Here is a 13,461-nt window from a genome sequence, read left to right as displayed (position 1 = left end):
AGGAATTCTTCACCTTATAGGGCAAACGTGGGCAGCCATATTCCTAATAGGTCAGTGTCTGGCTTTATTTTTTTTTTTTTTTAAACTTCAGTATAATTAACACACGGCATTAGAATAGTTTCAGGTGCACAATATGGTGATTCAACAATTCTACACATTACCCAGCGCTCCTCACAAGTGCGCTCCTTGATCCCATCACCTGTTTCACCCATTCCCCAGCCACCTCCCCTCTGGCAACCAGCAGTGTGTTCTCTAGAGTTAAGAGTCTTTTTCTGGTCAGTTTTCTTTATTTCTTAAATTCCACATATGTGTGAAATTGTGTGGTATTTGTCTTTCTCCAACTTATTTCACTTAGCAGAATACGAAGTCCATCCACGTTGTCACAAATGACAAGATTTCGTTCTTTTTTATGGCTGAGGAACATTCGTGTGTGTGTGTGTGTGTGTGTGTGTGTGTGTGTGTGTGTGTGTGTGTGTGTGTCTCCCACTTCTTTATCCATTCACCGGTCGGTGGACACGGGCTGCTTCCCTAATTTGGCTGTTGTAGACAATGCTGCTGCTATAAACACAGGGGTGCATGGATCTTTTAGAATTACTGTTTTCATATTCTTTGGGTAAATACCCAGGAGTGGAATTACTGAATCACATGGTAATTCTATTTTTAATTTTTTGGGAGATCTCCAAACCGTTTTCACAGTGGCTGCACCAGTTTGTGGTCCCACGAAGCGATTTGACATTTTAAATGAAAAACTGTTTAAATTACATATTCCACCAATTTTATTTAGCATAAAAATCATAATTAACTTCCTTTTTTTTTTTTTTGGATAGCTCAGGGTCGCCACCAGAAACCGCAGTTATGCGATCCAGCGGGTGAAGTACCGCGTAGAGCAAATACACCGCTGCTCCCGTCGCAGCCCCCGACGCTACAAGACCGCACGCCATAACTGGCGATGTACGTGGGTGGTTCCTTCACCCACCATCCTAGGCTGAGCAGGTGGTGTTCCGTCTACACAGGCACCGTACGGAGGCTCCGGTGCAGGTAGCTGTTTGAGTTTTGGCTGCTTTTAGGCCGCGTTTGGTGCTGCTAGGTGGTGCTGACTGTGGCGCTGAGGCTCAGTTTGGGTCAGGAAGGGCTGGCAGAAGCCTTGCTCCTGCCACTGCACCCCAGCATCGGTCTCAGGGCCACAGCACACGCGTCTCTCCTTTTAAACACGCAGGAGAAAATGTTGCTAATGAATCACCTCTGAGCCCAAGCTGATGCAGGATTACAAAAAAAATGCAACAGCTAGGTTAACATGTCATAGACTTACAGGGCTGTTGGGACTTACGCGAGTACAAAAAAAAACCCTCTTGGAGTCTTAACATCTCTACAACTAACAGCAACGGCGACTTAAGGGAGGGAAGAACTCCATCCGCAACTGACACGCAAACTTGTGACCACCGTACTAAACCGCTGAAGTCCTAGCCATCTTACCATCTGTCATGCGCATCAATCCAGAAGAGATCTGAAAATGTATTTTATCTATCTGGGGTTGTGAAAGTGCCTCAGCAATCACTGTCAAAATGAAAGCCACGTAGTACACGTTCAATCTGCTGCAGCCCTGAGCAATGTTTATGGAAATAAAAATATCGCAGACTTATAGTTTTATCAGCAAACCCGCATGTCTCCTAATAAGTCTGCCAATTTTACAGCTAAGAAAATTACAGTAAGTCGACAAAGGGCATAAAACGCTGACAGGCGGCAGAACTGGGATTGAATCCCTACCTTTACTGATTTATTTTTTTAACTAGCCTTCATGCCCAGCACAGAGTCCAACGCGGGGCTTGAACTCACGACCCTGAGATCAAGAGCTGAGCTGAGATAAAGAGTCGGATGCTTAGCTGAGCCACCCAGGTGCCCTGGATCCATTCTTTTTACCTGAAGCCCAACAAGAATTCCTAGCGCTCAGTGCTTTACAAAATTAAATTTTAGTTCCTCTGACACATCAATAATTTTTCAAGGACAAACAAATCTACCTTCAACATTTTTTTATTTGCTGTGTTCTTGCCACATTCTCTCCTCAGCTGTTCACTCATGGCTTGTAGCTCTCTTCCAAAGTGAATCATTCTTTCTATGGCGGCTTGACTTCCTCCACACAACTGGCGTCTTAACTGACTCGAATCAACTTCTGTAAGCAAAACAAACGAGTATTTTACTTTCTTATTAAATGGAGTGCCAGGGAGAAATGAACATCAGTTGCTTACAACATTTTGTACGTTTCATTTAGTAATTACTACCTAATAGTTTATTTAAATATGCGGTTTTCTTTTTCACTTAATAGGAAACATTGCAGCTAAAAGGTATACTTTATCTAGGTCTCAAGAATCTAGGCTCTACTCTCCAGCACGCAGGTCAAAGTCCGCTGAAATCGCCTCCATTTAGGATGCCCCTGGTATATCAGGGAAAAGTGTAGAAGAAGTTAAGGACAGTTCTCTAAAACTACATTAAGCAGCATTAAGGAGAAAACAGCACTGCCACTCCAGCTACTCTGACACAGAGCAGAGACGGAAAAAAAGGACTCCTCCAGGTGAAAAGCTAAATGACTCCAATAAAAACACAGAAGACACCAGGGAATGGCAGGATTAATTACACACGTTGAGAAAATAATTGTTTAGTATATATCTTGGTTGACAATAACCGCTGATCAATAACGTAACTGTATGAATCCCTAATAACATATAAATTCCTAACGATGACGATCCTTCACATTTACTAAGCACTTCCTTTATGCCTACTAGCTTTTCACAAATTAGCCCATTTAAGCTTCACAGTGGCCTATGAGGCGGTTGCTATTATTACCACACCCATTTTACAAATGAAGAAACTGAGGCACTGTGCTCTTAAGTAACTTGAGCAAGGTCACACAGCTTGTAAATGGCAGTTGCAGAATTCAAATCCAGGTCATCTGGCTCCAGAACTCTCAATCACCAAGCTCCGATTATACTCTGAATGTTGAGGGTGCTGGTATCTGATAGAAGAAAACTAGGCTGCCTTCTCAACTATACCCCTTGCTGGAAAAATGGATTTTACACTGAACACATAATCCTCAACAACAGTCCTCAATAAGGACCCTTTAACTCCCAAATACTCAGAAATCTAATGTTGCCATCGAATTCAGGCAAAAAAGAATTTTTAAGCTCCAATCATTTTCATTCTCCAATCGATGGGAAAGTTTGCTGATGGTTTAACATTAGGGTACAATTTACTATGCAAGTTACCAACAAAACAAAACTATGCGTGCTAATGTACCTTTCAGCCACATAATTTTGGGGGGGCCTGGGGGAGGGAGAGGGAAGGGGGGGGTCATACTGAAGCACCTACTATGTGCCAGGCACTGAACTATGCATAGTCACAGATATTCACATTAAATGAACTTAAGAAATTGATTCGAATTTATAAAATCAGCTGTACCCATCTGGCCTTCACTGGCTATACTGAAGCCAGCGTAAAAACGTTCATTTCCCCAACCCCAAGTGTCCTAAAAGACAGTTAACGCTAGTAAGAGTACGGCTGCATCAACGCCAGCACCAAGTTGAGCCGAAGACAGTCCGGCACAGAAAACCGGCTGGAACTTAACTTCAGAAGGCACTGGAAAGCACCGCACCCTGCAGCAGCCCGCGCTCACGAGGCAGTTTACGGGATATGTGCTCTTGTCAAATCCCATGGCACATACATCGCTAAACGTGATTTATGCTCATCAGCTGTGAATCGATAGAAGTAAAAGCATAACCTTGTAGTCACCATTTTTTATTAAAAACGTAAGAAATATCACTGCAGACCCATTTCGGTGTCACAGTCTTCCATTTCGTGGTCATGTTTAGAGCTACCATTTAGGAAGCCGTTGGATGAAGTCTCTCCAACCCCATTGGAGTAGTGCTCTGTCTCCATATCCACATCATTACTGGAAATAAAGAAGAAACACCTAACTTTAGAAATCACATCCTCGCAGCGTAGTTTAAAATAAACTCCTACTCCTAGCCTCCTCATAGACTGACTTCATAGGGCAACACAGTCTGCAAAAACAAGGTATTTGGTTCTATCCTGAATGTCTTCAAAGCCAGTAGGTAGCCGACTCGCAACAAAGTCGTACTCCTGGAAGGAGGAAAACAGCGTACGTCCTAAAAGGCAGCGGTTTCCTGACTCTATATCCGTATGGACAAACTCCTTTTCACATACGTCTCACCGTGTTTCCAGGTCAGATCTGCACTTGGTTCTGTGTTCATCAGCTCTTGCCCCCGGGTGCCCCAGCCTCACACCACACGCATTTCGAGCAGTCAGGGCACAGAAGGGGAAAACTACCCCGTCGAAACAAACCATTCCCGGATCCCACTTCACCTTTCTCGTGCCCTCATCTTCATCCCTTCTGGAACGAGGTTTTCTTTAAATGGCCTGGACGGGGTGGCATCCGTCCTCACCACTCAGAAACACCGCCTCCCACCAAGGTGAACGGTGATCTGGAAGACCACTCTGGCTCGCCCTCTCACACCCCGGCCAGCCCCCACCGTGATTTTTCTCTCGCAGGCTTTCTCGCTGGCTACAGAATCTAAAAAGCACTGCTATATCCTCATTTTAAAAATGTGATTTTGGGTATTTAGGTTGCTCCTCATTTTCCCGCAGGTCACATTTACTGAAGAACAGCCCCGTGCCAGTAACTGCGTCTGGACACACACTGAACTTGTGGGCGCGCGCACTCGCTCTACAAACGACAAACGCCTCCTCTTGAAGACTTCTCCAGTGAAGATCCAGGCAGGGATTATACGGCCCAGAAGGAACGCGTGATGACAGTGTAGGAAATATTTAAATGAAAATACACTTTTCTCATTAAAAAAGCAACCTATATTCATTCGTAGGAAAAAACCAACACTGAACGCAGACAAGCAAAACGCGCTCTGCACACACACCACCAGAGGTAACCGCTGGTAGCACCTTGGGGTGAGTGCGTGAGTTTAAGTGTGTGCGTGTGAGAGCACTGCTTCCATCGGTGAGACGTGTGAGGCAAAAAGACACAGATCTAGGAAGGAGGGGGCAAGGGCCCCAGGATGACTCCATCAGGCAGAAAAGCTCGCTGACTATATCTTGATGAGCTTTGACAATGAGAAGAAAAATCAAACTTTAAAAAATAATGTTTAATGTAATGCAAATTGTTGAGATCATAGCTCTTAGTGATCTTAATATACTAACACTTGTTTCTTTCTTTCTTTTTTTTTTTTTTTTTTTTTTTGACAATTCAATTCGGTATTTGGGAGGGATTCTTTCATTCAACACACACTTAAGAGCCCCTGAGCCCACACTGTGTGTTGCGGGCTAAGGTTACAATGAGACGGCCTCCGCCCTCCAGGGGCCAACAGAGGACCCACTGGGAGGGAGCCACCACCTTTGCTGGGGATGTAACAAGGAAATCATCCTGGAAAGTGACAAGTGAACTCAGTTTTACAGCCGACTGAGAGGAGGGGATGAGGGAGGGCGGAGGGAGCAGTGTTGCAGATGGGGCAGCAGGGGAGGGGGGTGCTAATAGAAAAAGCACACGACTGGAAGTCAGGAATCCTGGGACGCAGTCACTGTTCTGCAACTTACGAGCCACGAATTATTGACGTGTATTGTTGACAACAACAAAGTATCGCTTACTTTTCTGGTTTTGGCTCTCCATCTGTACAATGTTTTAATAGTTAGTACCACCCTCGCTACTTCGCAGTAGGGCTGTAAGGAAAGCCTCCAGCAACTACAAAGTAACTGCTACCGTGTAACGGTTCCGGGCACTTCACAAGCTCCCTTTCTTCGTCCGTGCGGCACACAGAAGATGCTGTCGCCAAACCCTTCCGGTGAGCTTGCTTCCCTGAACGCAGGTAACAACAGGTCTCTTTAGCAACTTCTTTGCCATGAGGAGGTATTTCAGACAAAAACCCACAAACTGCCCGAATTGCCCCCAGTCCTGCCACAAACAATGGCAGAAGCCTCTACCAAGAACAAAGTGCTAACATGCTATATATAAAGCACATACGCACGCACACGCCCATATTCCATACAGAATTTTCAGCACGACACAGTCCTCTAACCTACTTTCCACTATGTCATTTCTACCGTGAAAGACAACCCAAATCTCCTCCGTACAAGACGGCGTTTTTTCCTACTCTTCTCCCACCACTTTTGTGGACCACCATTATAACCTGTATATACCACACGCCATTACTTCGGCAGGCTGGCGCTTGGGACAGATCATCTTGATACTCTCGTTACTCTCCTGATTTGCAATACTGATTCTCACACATACGCTTTTCTCCAGAATCCTATTTCCCATGTCAAAAGTCAGATCCCATCCTTTCTCCTTCAGTGAGAAAGTTTTGCACTGATGAACATTATTCCCCCTCCCAGATGGGGTGTGACCAAACCATTCATGTTGTAAGACCAAACCAACCTCAAGTTGATAAAATCTACACATCATTTTTCACGTGTATTATTTTTTTTATCATGCCACTAGTCCTGAACCAAAGTGAATTCAGATACTAGATGATCTGGGCAGGCTGATTTCATAAGAACTCGTATTCAAACGATTACATTTCGTGAACCTCGAGGTTCGTGAATATTCAACCCGAATATATGTGACAGGACGGTGACACACACATCTCTTCTCTCCCAGCTCTCTGAAGCCGGAGACCAGGCCCGGCAGAATGTCTGACATCCGACGGGTCCTCGCACTGGGCTCATGGTACGCTTACTAAATGGCCGAAGGTCCCTCTGCTGCTACAAGCAAGCCCCGCCCCCTAAAGTCAGGCTTTCAAAAAAGATTCTTTGTCAAGTTAGTTACCTGGAATTCAGAAAACCTGATGCACATCTACACAAAAAAAACCCACACAGAGAGAAAAAGACGGTTGTAAACGTACCCTACGTTACTTCTACAGAGTAAATGAACGACTGGGACTTAACCTGGAAATACAGGCACAGCATTACGTGACCATGTGTACAGGCCGCTGCCCACAGGAAGCCCAGAGGCAAGGAGTCCGGTGTGTATGCTTACAGCCCGGCAGAGGGAAAAGGTGATGCGGAGCACGACGAAGGAGCAGAGGAAAAGAGGCTGCCGGCCGCCGGGATCCCGGAGAGTTTGGGACTCACTCCTCACCCTTTTGTTCTCTGAGGACCTGGGAGCACCCACACCCCCTATGGACGATCTAATTCAAGTTCTCCAAATGATTAAAAATGACGACGCTAATAATTAGGCTGCTTATAGTAATGTAAAAGCTGGGGAGACCACACACCTGGTGAAGTTATTAACTTGCTGTGATCGTGACATGTTTATACTGTTCAGTTCTGGTACATTCAAGTTGGATGACTGGTGTTTACTATGGCAATAGGATTGATGTGCTTTATTTGAGATCACACCATTACTACAACTTTCAAAACCTGGGGAAAAACAAGAAAAAGAGGCATGAAAACAGAAACAAACACCAACTTACTGGTCAGTTGTAACGACTATATGCCCATATTCTGATCTTGCATTTAAAACTTTTATAACGTGGCAGAGTCCATGCATTGCTTAAACAAGAAACATAACTTCTCTGAAAGGACAGACGGATATTAATTGTGGGCTGTAATTATCATCTCCTCTAACATTTACTGAAGGCTTAATTATGGATCTTATTTAATCCCCCAAGCTCCCCCATGAGGCCTGTGTTCTCATCGCTCCCATTTAATGCACGAATACACTGAGGCCAAGAAGTCGTCTGGGCCCGAGTGAATGTATGAAATTCAAGAGGGGAGGTGGCGAAGGGGACAAACGTGAGAATCACATGCAGTGCACAGGATGGCGATGTAAATAAACCGAGAGGTGGTAATGTAGAAAGGTGCATGCCGACTGAGGAAGAGCAAAGGTGTTACTCTATGAAAGGAAAGAGGATGTGACTTTTGCTTTAGAAGGTTAAATGTACAGAGGAAAGAGAACACGTTGGGAAGAACAGAATGAGAGAGACCAGCAGAGGAAGACTAAGGAAGGCTGGAAATAAACCTGTAGAAGTGATGTCCTCAAAGGCAGGAAAGGAGAGAATTTTAGTTCCTAGAACACCAAAAGCCTGAGAGACTATGACCGGTGAGCCCAGAGAGGGACATGAGAAAATGAAGCGGGCAGAGCAGAGGCCCGGTGGGGAAAGAAAGAGAAAGCAGCCGGCCCAGCTAGCGTGGGGGTCGGTGGCCGAAGCCGCCACGGCCACGGCACCGCCTTCACATTTATATGGGATTAGAACACACGGGTTACCTTTTACCTTTACCAAATATCTACTGATTTACTTTCTAGAGACAGCTCGAATGTCGACTTTTGCTTATGAAGATCTGCTAATAATCCATTCTCAGAAACAGCTCTGCTTCAAGTTACCTTCTGGTACTAAAAACACACGAGTCCGATCCACTTACAATTTTCCTTCCAGAGCAGCGCTGAGGTCAAGTATGTGCGTGTGCAAAACAGCTATGTGGAAACGTCCACGTTTCAAAAAATTTTCATTTTGGTTCAAAACTACAAAGAAGGGCAAACACTTCAAAGTAACGTCATAAGACTGAGTCTCACCAGAAAAATGGGCGCTGCTTCCTTTGCCTGGTGCTAAGCTGTGGATGCTCGATCCGTGACTGGGGCTCATGCTCGGGCTACTGAAAGGTCGAGGGCTGACAGGGTAACTGTCCTGAGATTTTGGACTCCGGCCTCCCAGACATCGTACTTCACTATCTGTACCATTCACCATTTCTATAAACTGACGCACTCTAGAAAGATAAGAGACAAATTTACTTAGGTCATTTTCAAATTTTTTTTATGTTTATTCATTTTTGAAAGACAGAGAGAGACAGAGCACAAGCAGGGGAGGGGCAGAGGGAGAGGGAGACACAGAATCCGCAGCAGGCTCCAGGCTCCGAGCTGTCAGCACAGAGCCTGACACAGGGCTCGAACTCACAGACCACGAGATCATGACCTGAGCCGAAGCCAGACGCTCAACTGACTGAGCCACCCAGGCGCCCCTACTTAGGTCATTTTCAAAGAGCAGTTTATTTAGTAGCAACAACAGATCTCTGAAAGGAAATACCTTAGGGACTTGTATCTATCAGTAAGTGTGGTCTTTAGATAGTGTGCTAAAAACACTACATGTAGTTTCATACACTGTACTGCTTAGAATAATTTAAAAATTTCCGGAAAAACCAGAGTATAAAGCAAAACACACTATCTCTCCTTTAATTAAGATTTACTAAGAGGGACGCCTGGGTGGTTCAGTCGGTTAAGCGTCCGACTTCGGCTCAGGTCATGATCTCACAGTCTGTGAGTTCGAGCCCCGCGTCGGGCTCTGTGCTGACGGCTCGGAGCCTGGAACCTGCTTCGGATTCTGTGTCTCCCTCTCTCACTGCCCCTCTCCTGCTTGCACTCTCTCTAAACTAAACAGACATTAAAAAAATTAAAAAAAAAAAAAGATTCACTAAGAAAATGAAGGAATCCATAGCTTAAAATCAGAAGACTTCATTTTTGAAGCTAAAAATAGTTTAATCAAATAATATTTGCATTTGGCGGCAAGTCCGATGGCGTGCAAGAACACGATACGCTTTCGTGTACAGCTTTCGTGTACACGTCACGTAGACGAAGCGCCTTGCTCCACGCTCTTCCTGACTGCAACTCCCATCTGCAACCTCTTAACCAAAATGTGCCACACTTAAAATTTTACTCTTAAGCAAAAACCATTCTGACAGTGGCTTACAAAGGAAGGGTTTCTGGTGGGGCGCCTGGGCAGCTCAGTCGGTTAAATGTCCGACTCCTGATTTTGGCTCAGGTCATGATCTCAGGGTCATGGGATCGAAGCCTGCAAAGGTCGGGCTCTGTGCTGGGCACGGAGCCTGCTTGGAATTCTCTCTCTCCCTCTGCCCCCCCGCCCCCGCCACCGGCTCACTCTCTCTCTCAAAAAAAAAAGAAAAGCAAACACAAAGGGCGTCTGGTACGTAGAGAGTTGAAATATTAGGCTTCATAACACCTGAATTTTAAAAGAACAAAGATTCATAACACCAATAAAAAAGAAACGCCAAATTATGATGGCTATTGAAACAAAAGCTGCAGAAACGAAGTGTCGGCAGGATGTGGGGACACCAGGACTCTTGCATACCACTGGCTGAGGCTGTAAAATGGTGCAGGGCTACAGAGCTCTAAGGATTAATCTCCTCCAAAAGTGAAACAGATTTACCACAGGTTCAACAATCCCACTTCTGGGTATATACCCCAAAGAGCTGGAAGCAGGGACCCCGCACAGATATTCATACACCACCCCTGTTCACAGCAGCGTCATTCACAAGAACCAAAGTGGAAGCGACCCAAATGTCTATCAATTGTTCAGCTTCAAAAGGAGGGAAACTGACACATGCTATATAACATGGATGGGTTTTGAGGACAATACGCTGGGAGAAATGAGCCAGTTACAGGAACAGACACTGTTACGCTTTCTTTTATCTGAGGCGCCCAGAGCAGCCGAATTTAAATTCACAGAAACAGAAAGTAAAATGGCGGTTGCTGGGAGGCAGGGAAGGGAGAAATGGGGACTTCAAGTTTCCATTTGGGAGAATGAAAAAAGTTCTAGAGGTGGATGATGGGTGACGATGAGAACAATGTGACTCCACTTAATACTACGCAAGAGCACGGGGTGCCTGGGTGGCTCCGACGGTTGAGCGCCGGGCTTTCGATTCTGGCTCAGGTCATGATCTCACAGTTCGTGAACACGAGCCCTGCGTCGGGCTCTGCACTGACAGGGCGGAGCCTGCTTGGGATTCTCTCTCCCCCACTCCTTCCGCCGCCCACCCCCACTGGTGCACGTGCGTGCTCTCTCAAAATAAACTTAAAACAAAAAGACTACAGAAGTGCACGTGCAAAAATGGCAAACGTTACGTATATTTTACCACAGCTTTCAAAATGACACAGACTTACAATAAGGTACTCTGCAGGAAGAAAAACAGATATCCACCTTCTAACTACAATTTTAACATTTTTAAACATATAGCTAGCACCACAGAAGAGCAGAAACATGGCAAGAGATGCCATCTGCTTATAATCCTACCACAAAAGTGTTTTTTACAAACTGTTATGGAGATGTGCTGTATCACAGAATTATATGTAAATACCTGACACGAGGTGAAACAAAAACTATTAAAACATGAAAACAATTCTGATTATACATAACACACACACACACACACACACACAATAACGTTTTGTTAAACAAACTCACTTTAACGTGAAAAGGAGATTAGGATTTCTTTCAAGTAAACTTGGGTATAACTGTTGTGTTGTTTCAATGGCTTCTCCCATTCTTCCTGCTAACACCAATTTCTGAATTCCTATTTAGAAAAAGAAGGCAAAAGATTAATTTTTTAAGAGTAGAAACATAAACTTAGTGGACCGTCAAAAAAAGAGTTAGTCAAAAAAAGTATTTAAATTACGGTGATTAACTTCCATTTCTTTTTTTGTTTTAAATCATACTTTCTATCAGGCAATCAAGGAACAATTTCAGACACATTAAAAAATTAGAAAAACAAGTACTTTCATAAACTATTTCTAAAAATCATGAATTAATATACAAGTAATACAGAAAAACATCTGTGAAGCATTACTGAAGTTTTAAACACGAAGATTAAAAGCAGGGACGTGTTTACGGCATACAGTGTGGTGCTGGCTTCACGGAATCCTTAAGCCCCAACTCTTCAACTTACACACTAAATACGTCAGCTTCTATCTAATATGCCAATCATATCTCAGTAGAGTGTTGTGTTTTTTTTTTTTAAAGACCATAGCAAACATTAAAGAGGTAATATTCAAAATGCCTTATCAAACATGGTAACCTTTTGAATCCAGTACTGAGAGAATGGGTAGCCTTGGAGTAAAGTCTGAATTCAACATTCACTGAGTGTTCCCCGCTGTCAGGTAAGCTGTTCAATTACATGATGGGCACACAAAAAAAGTGATCATCTCCGGTTTGCCAGAGCTTAAACACAGCGAGAAAGACAGACAAGCCTACAGTTGGTGACAACACAACGGAGTAAGTGTTCTTATAGCAGCGCGACCTATAAAAACATCGCTTTCACCCATCACGTTGTTTCGATGCCTAGGGTCTCGTCAAGCCACCCCCTCCCTGGTGGACTTAGCTGCACCACTGTCACTTAGGAGGCTAACTGTGGGAGCGACACACTGACGTGCCCCTGGTAGCCCGGGCCGACAGCTCTGGCCACAGCACCGGGACCCGGGCAGTACAACGGAAGACCAATACTACCTTAAGGTTAGCGAGCGATTTGAATGCAAAGGTTTACATTGCTTTGTACATATTATCTCTGCTAGTCTCTAATCATGGGATTACTTTACCAACTACAAAAAAAAAAAAAAAAAAATTTTTTTTTTTTTGTTTAATGTTTACTTCCTAAAAGCTAAAGCAAACATTTTTTAAGAAAAAATGGTAAACATTCCTTATAAAACTTTCTCCAAAATTCTTTCTACATCCGGAACGCTAACCCAGTCTTACGTGAGTGTTTTTTAAGGTGGTCTTCAAAAATGTCAGTGAAAATAAATTTCAGAGGCATCCATTTTAAGTTAATATATTTGAAAAGATCTTAGTTTAAAAAATAAAATTTCTAAAAATTGATATAACCAAACCTATAATCTGAAAACAAGTGTTATCCATGCACCACAGGGTCCTTACTTTGTCTATTCTTAATGGAAGCTAATTCTTCTAGAACGGTCTGGTCTGTAGATCTGGCAAAGGCCTCTGCTGTGGCACAGTACCCATGGTGGACTAAATAAGATGAAACCATTCTTAAAATAAAAAGAAGAAACACACATCTTTTAGTCAAGAGAATACAGGCTTCATACTACAAGTTATATAAAACAAGATCTACTCTGATGTTACAAAACCAACCTATTCCCTTGAAACCAGGCTTTAAGAACCTCAACTTTAAAGTTAAAAAAAAAAAAAATCATTTTGTTCTATTCATGTCATATTTCCAACAAGGCAGCTGCAAATCCCATGTGAAGAGTGCTCTCCCTAGGAGTAACTACCACTAGAGAGGCAAGGACATTATACAGCTCTTGATTCTTGGCTCCCCGTTATCCCCGGGGCCTTTCCTACTATTCCCATCCTTATATTCAATCCCACTAACCGTAATTTCGGTTTCATCTTTACTGCATGGCTTATCCCAGTGAAGTGTCAGCATTTTATACAATACAGTAATTTTTAAATAACAGATTAACTCTTTGTGTCGTGTGGAGCTCGACTCCTTTCTCTGCTCCTCAGTTACAAGAGATGGGGTCACAGGAGGTGAACACAAGAAACGCTAAGGTGAACCTGAGAATCTTCCAGAACAAAGTCTCTGAGGGCAATTCTACTAATCAATGAGAAACTGCCCTTCTAATCTAAATCTATTAGTATGACTGTA

The 13,461-nt window shown here is 43.8% G+C and overlaps 1 protein-coding gene across 1 annotated transcript in view; it reads right to left on the bottom strand.

The window, feature by feature from the left end:
• The window catches only part of RANBP9 (RAN binding protein 9), a 91,576-nt gene that overhangs the window by 8,996 nt on the left and 69,119 nt on the right, over positions 1-13,461 (bottom strand). The window contains exons 7-12 of the mRNA XM_086706239.1: positions 12,729-12,841; positions 11,268-11,376; positions 8,588-8,778; positions 7,290-7,434; positions 3,819-3,940; positions 2,016-2,167 (exon numbers count right to left, since the gene is read on the bottom strand). Of these exons, the coding sequence (XP_086562365.1) occupies positions 2,016-2,167; positions 3,819-3,940; positions 7,290-7,434; positions 8,588-8,778; positions 11,268-11,376; positions 12,729-12,841 (832 nt within the window). The remainder of the gene's footprint in view (positions 1-2,015; positions 2,168-3,818; positions 3,941-7,289; positions 7,435-8,587; positions 8,779-11,267; positions 11,377-12,728; positions 12,842-13,461) is intronic.

Source organism: Puma concolor, chromosome B2 (genome assembly GCF_028749965.1).
Source record: "Puma concolor isolate L17-30 chromosome B2, mPumCon1.1.hap2, whole genome shotgun sequence".
NCBI classification, from domain to species: Eukaryota; Metazoa; Chordata; class Mammalia; order Carnivora; family Felidae; genus Puma; species Puma concolor.
This window is presented reverse-complemented; position numbering and strand designations above follow the sequence as displayed.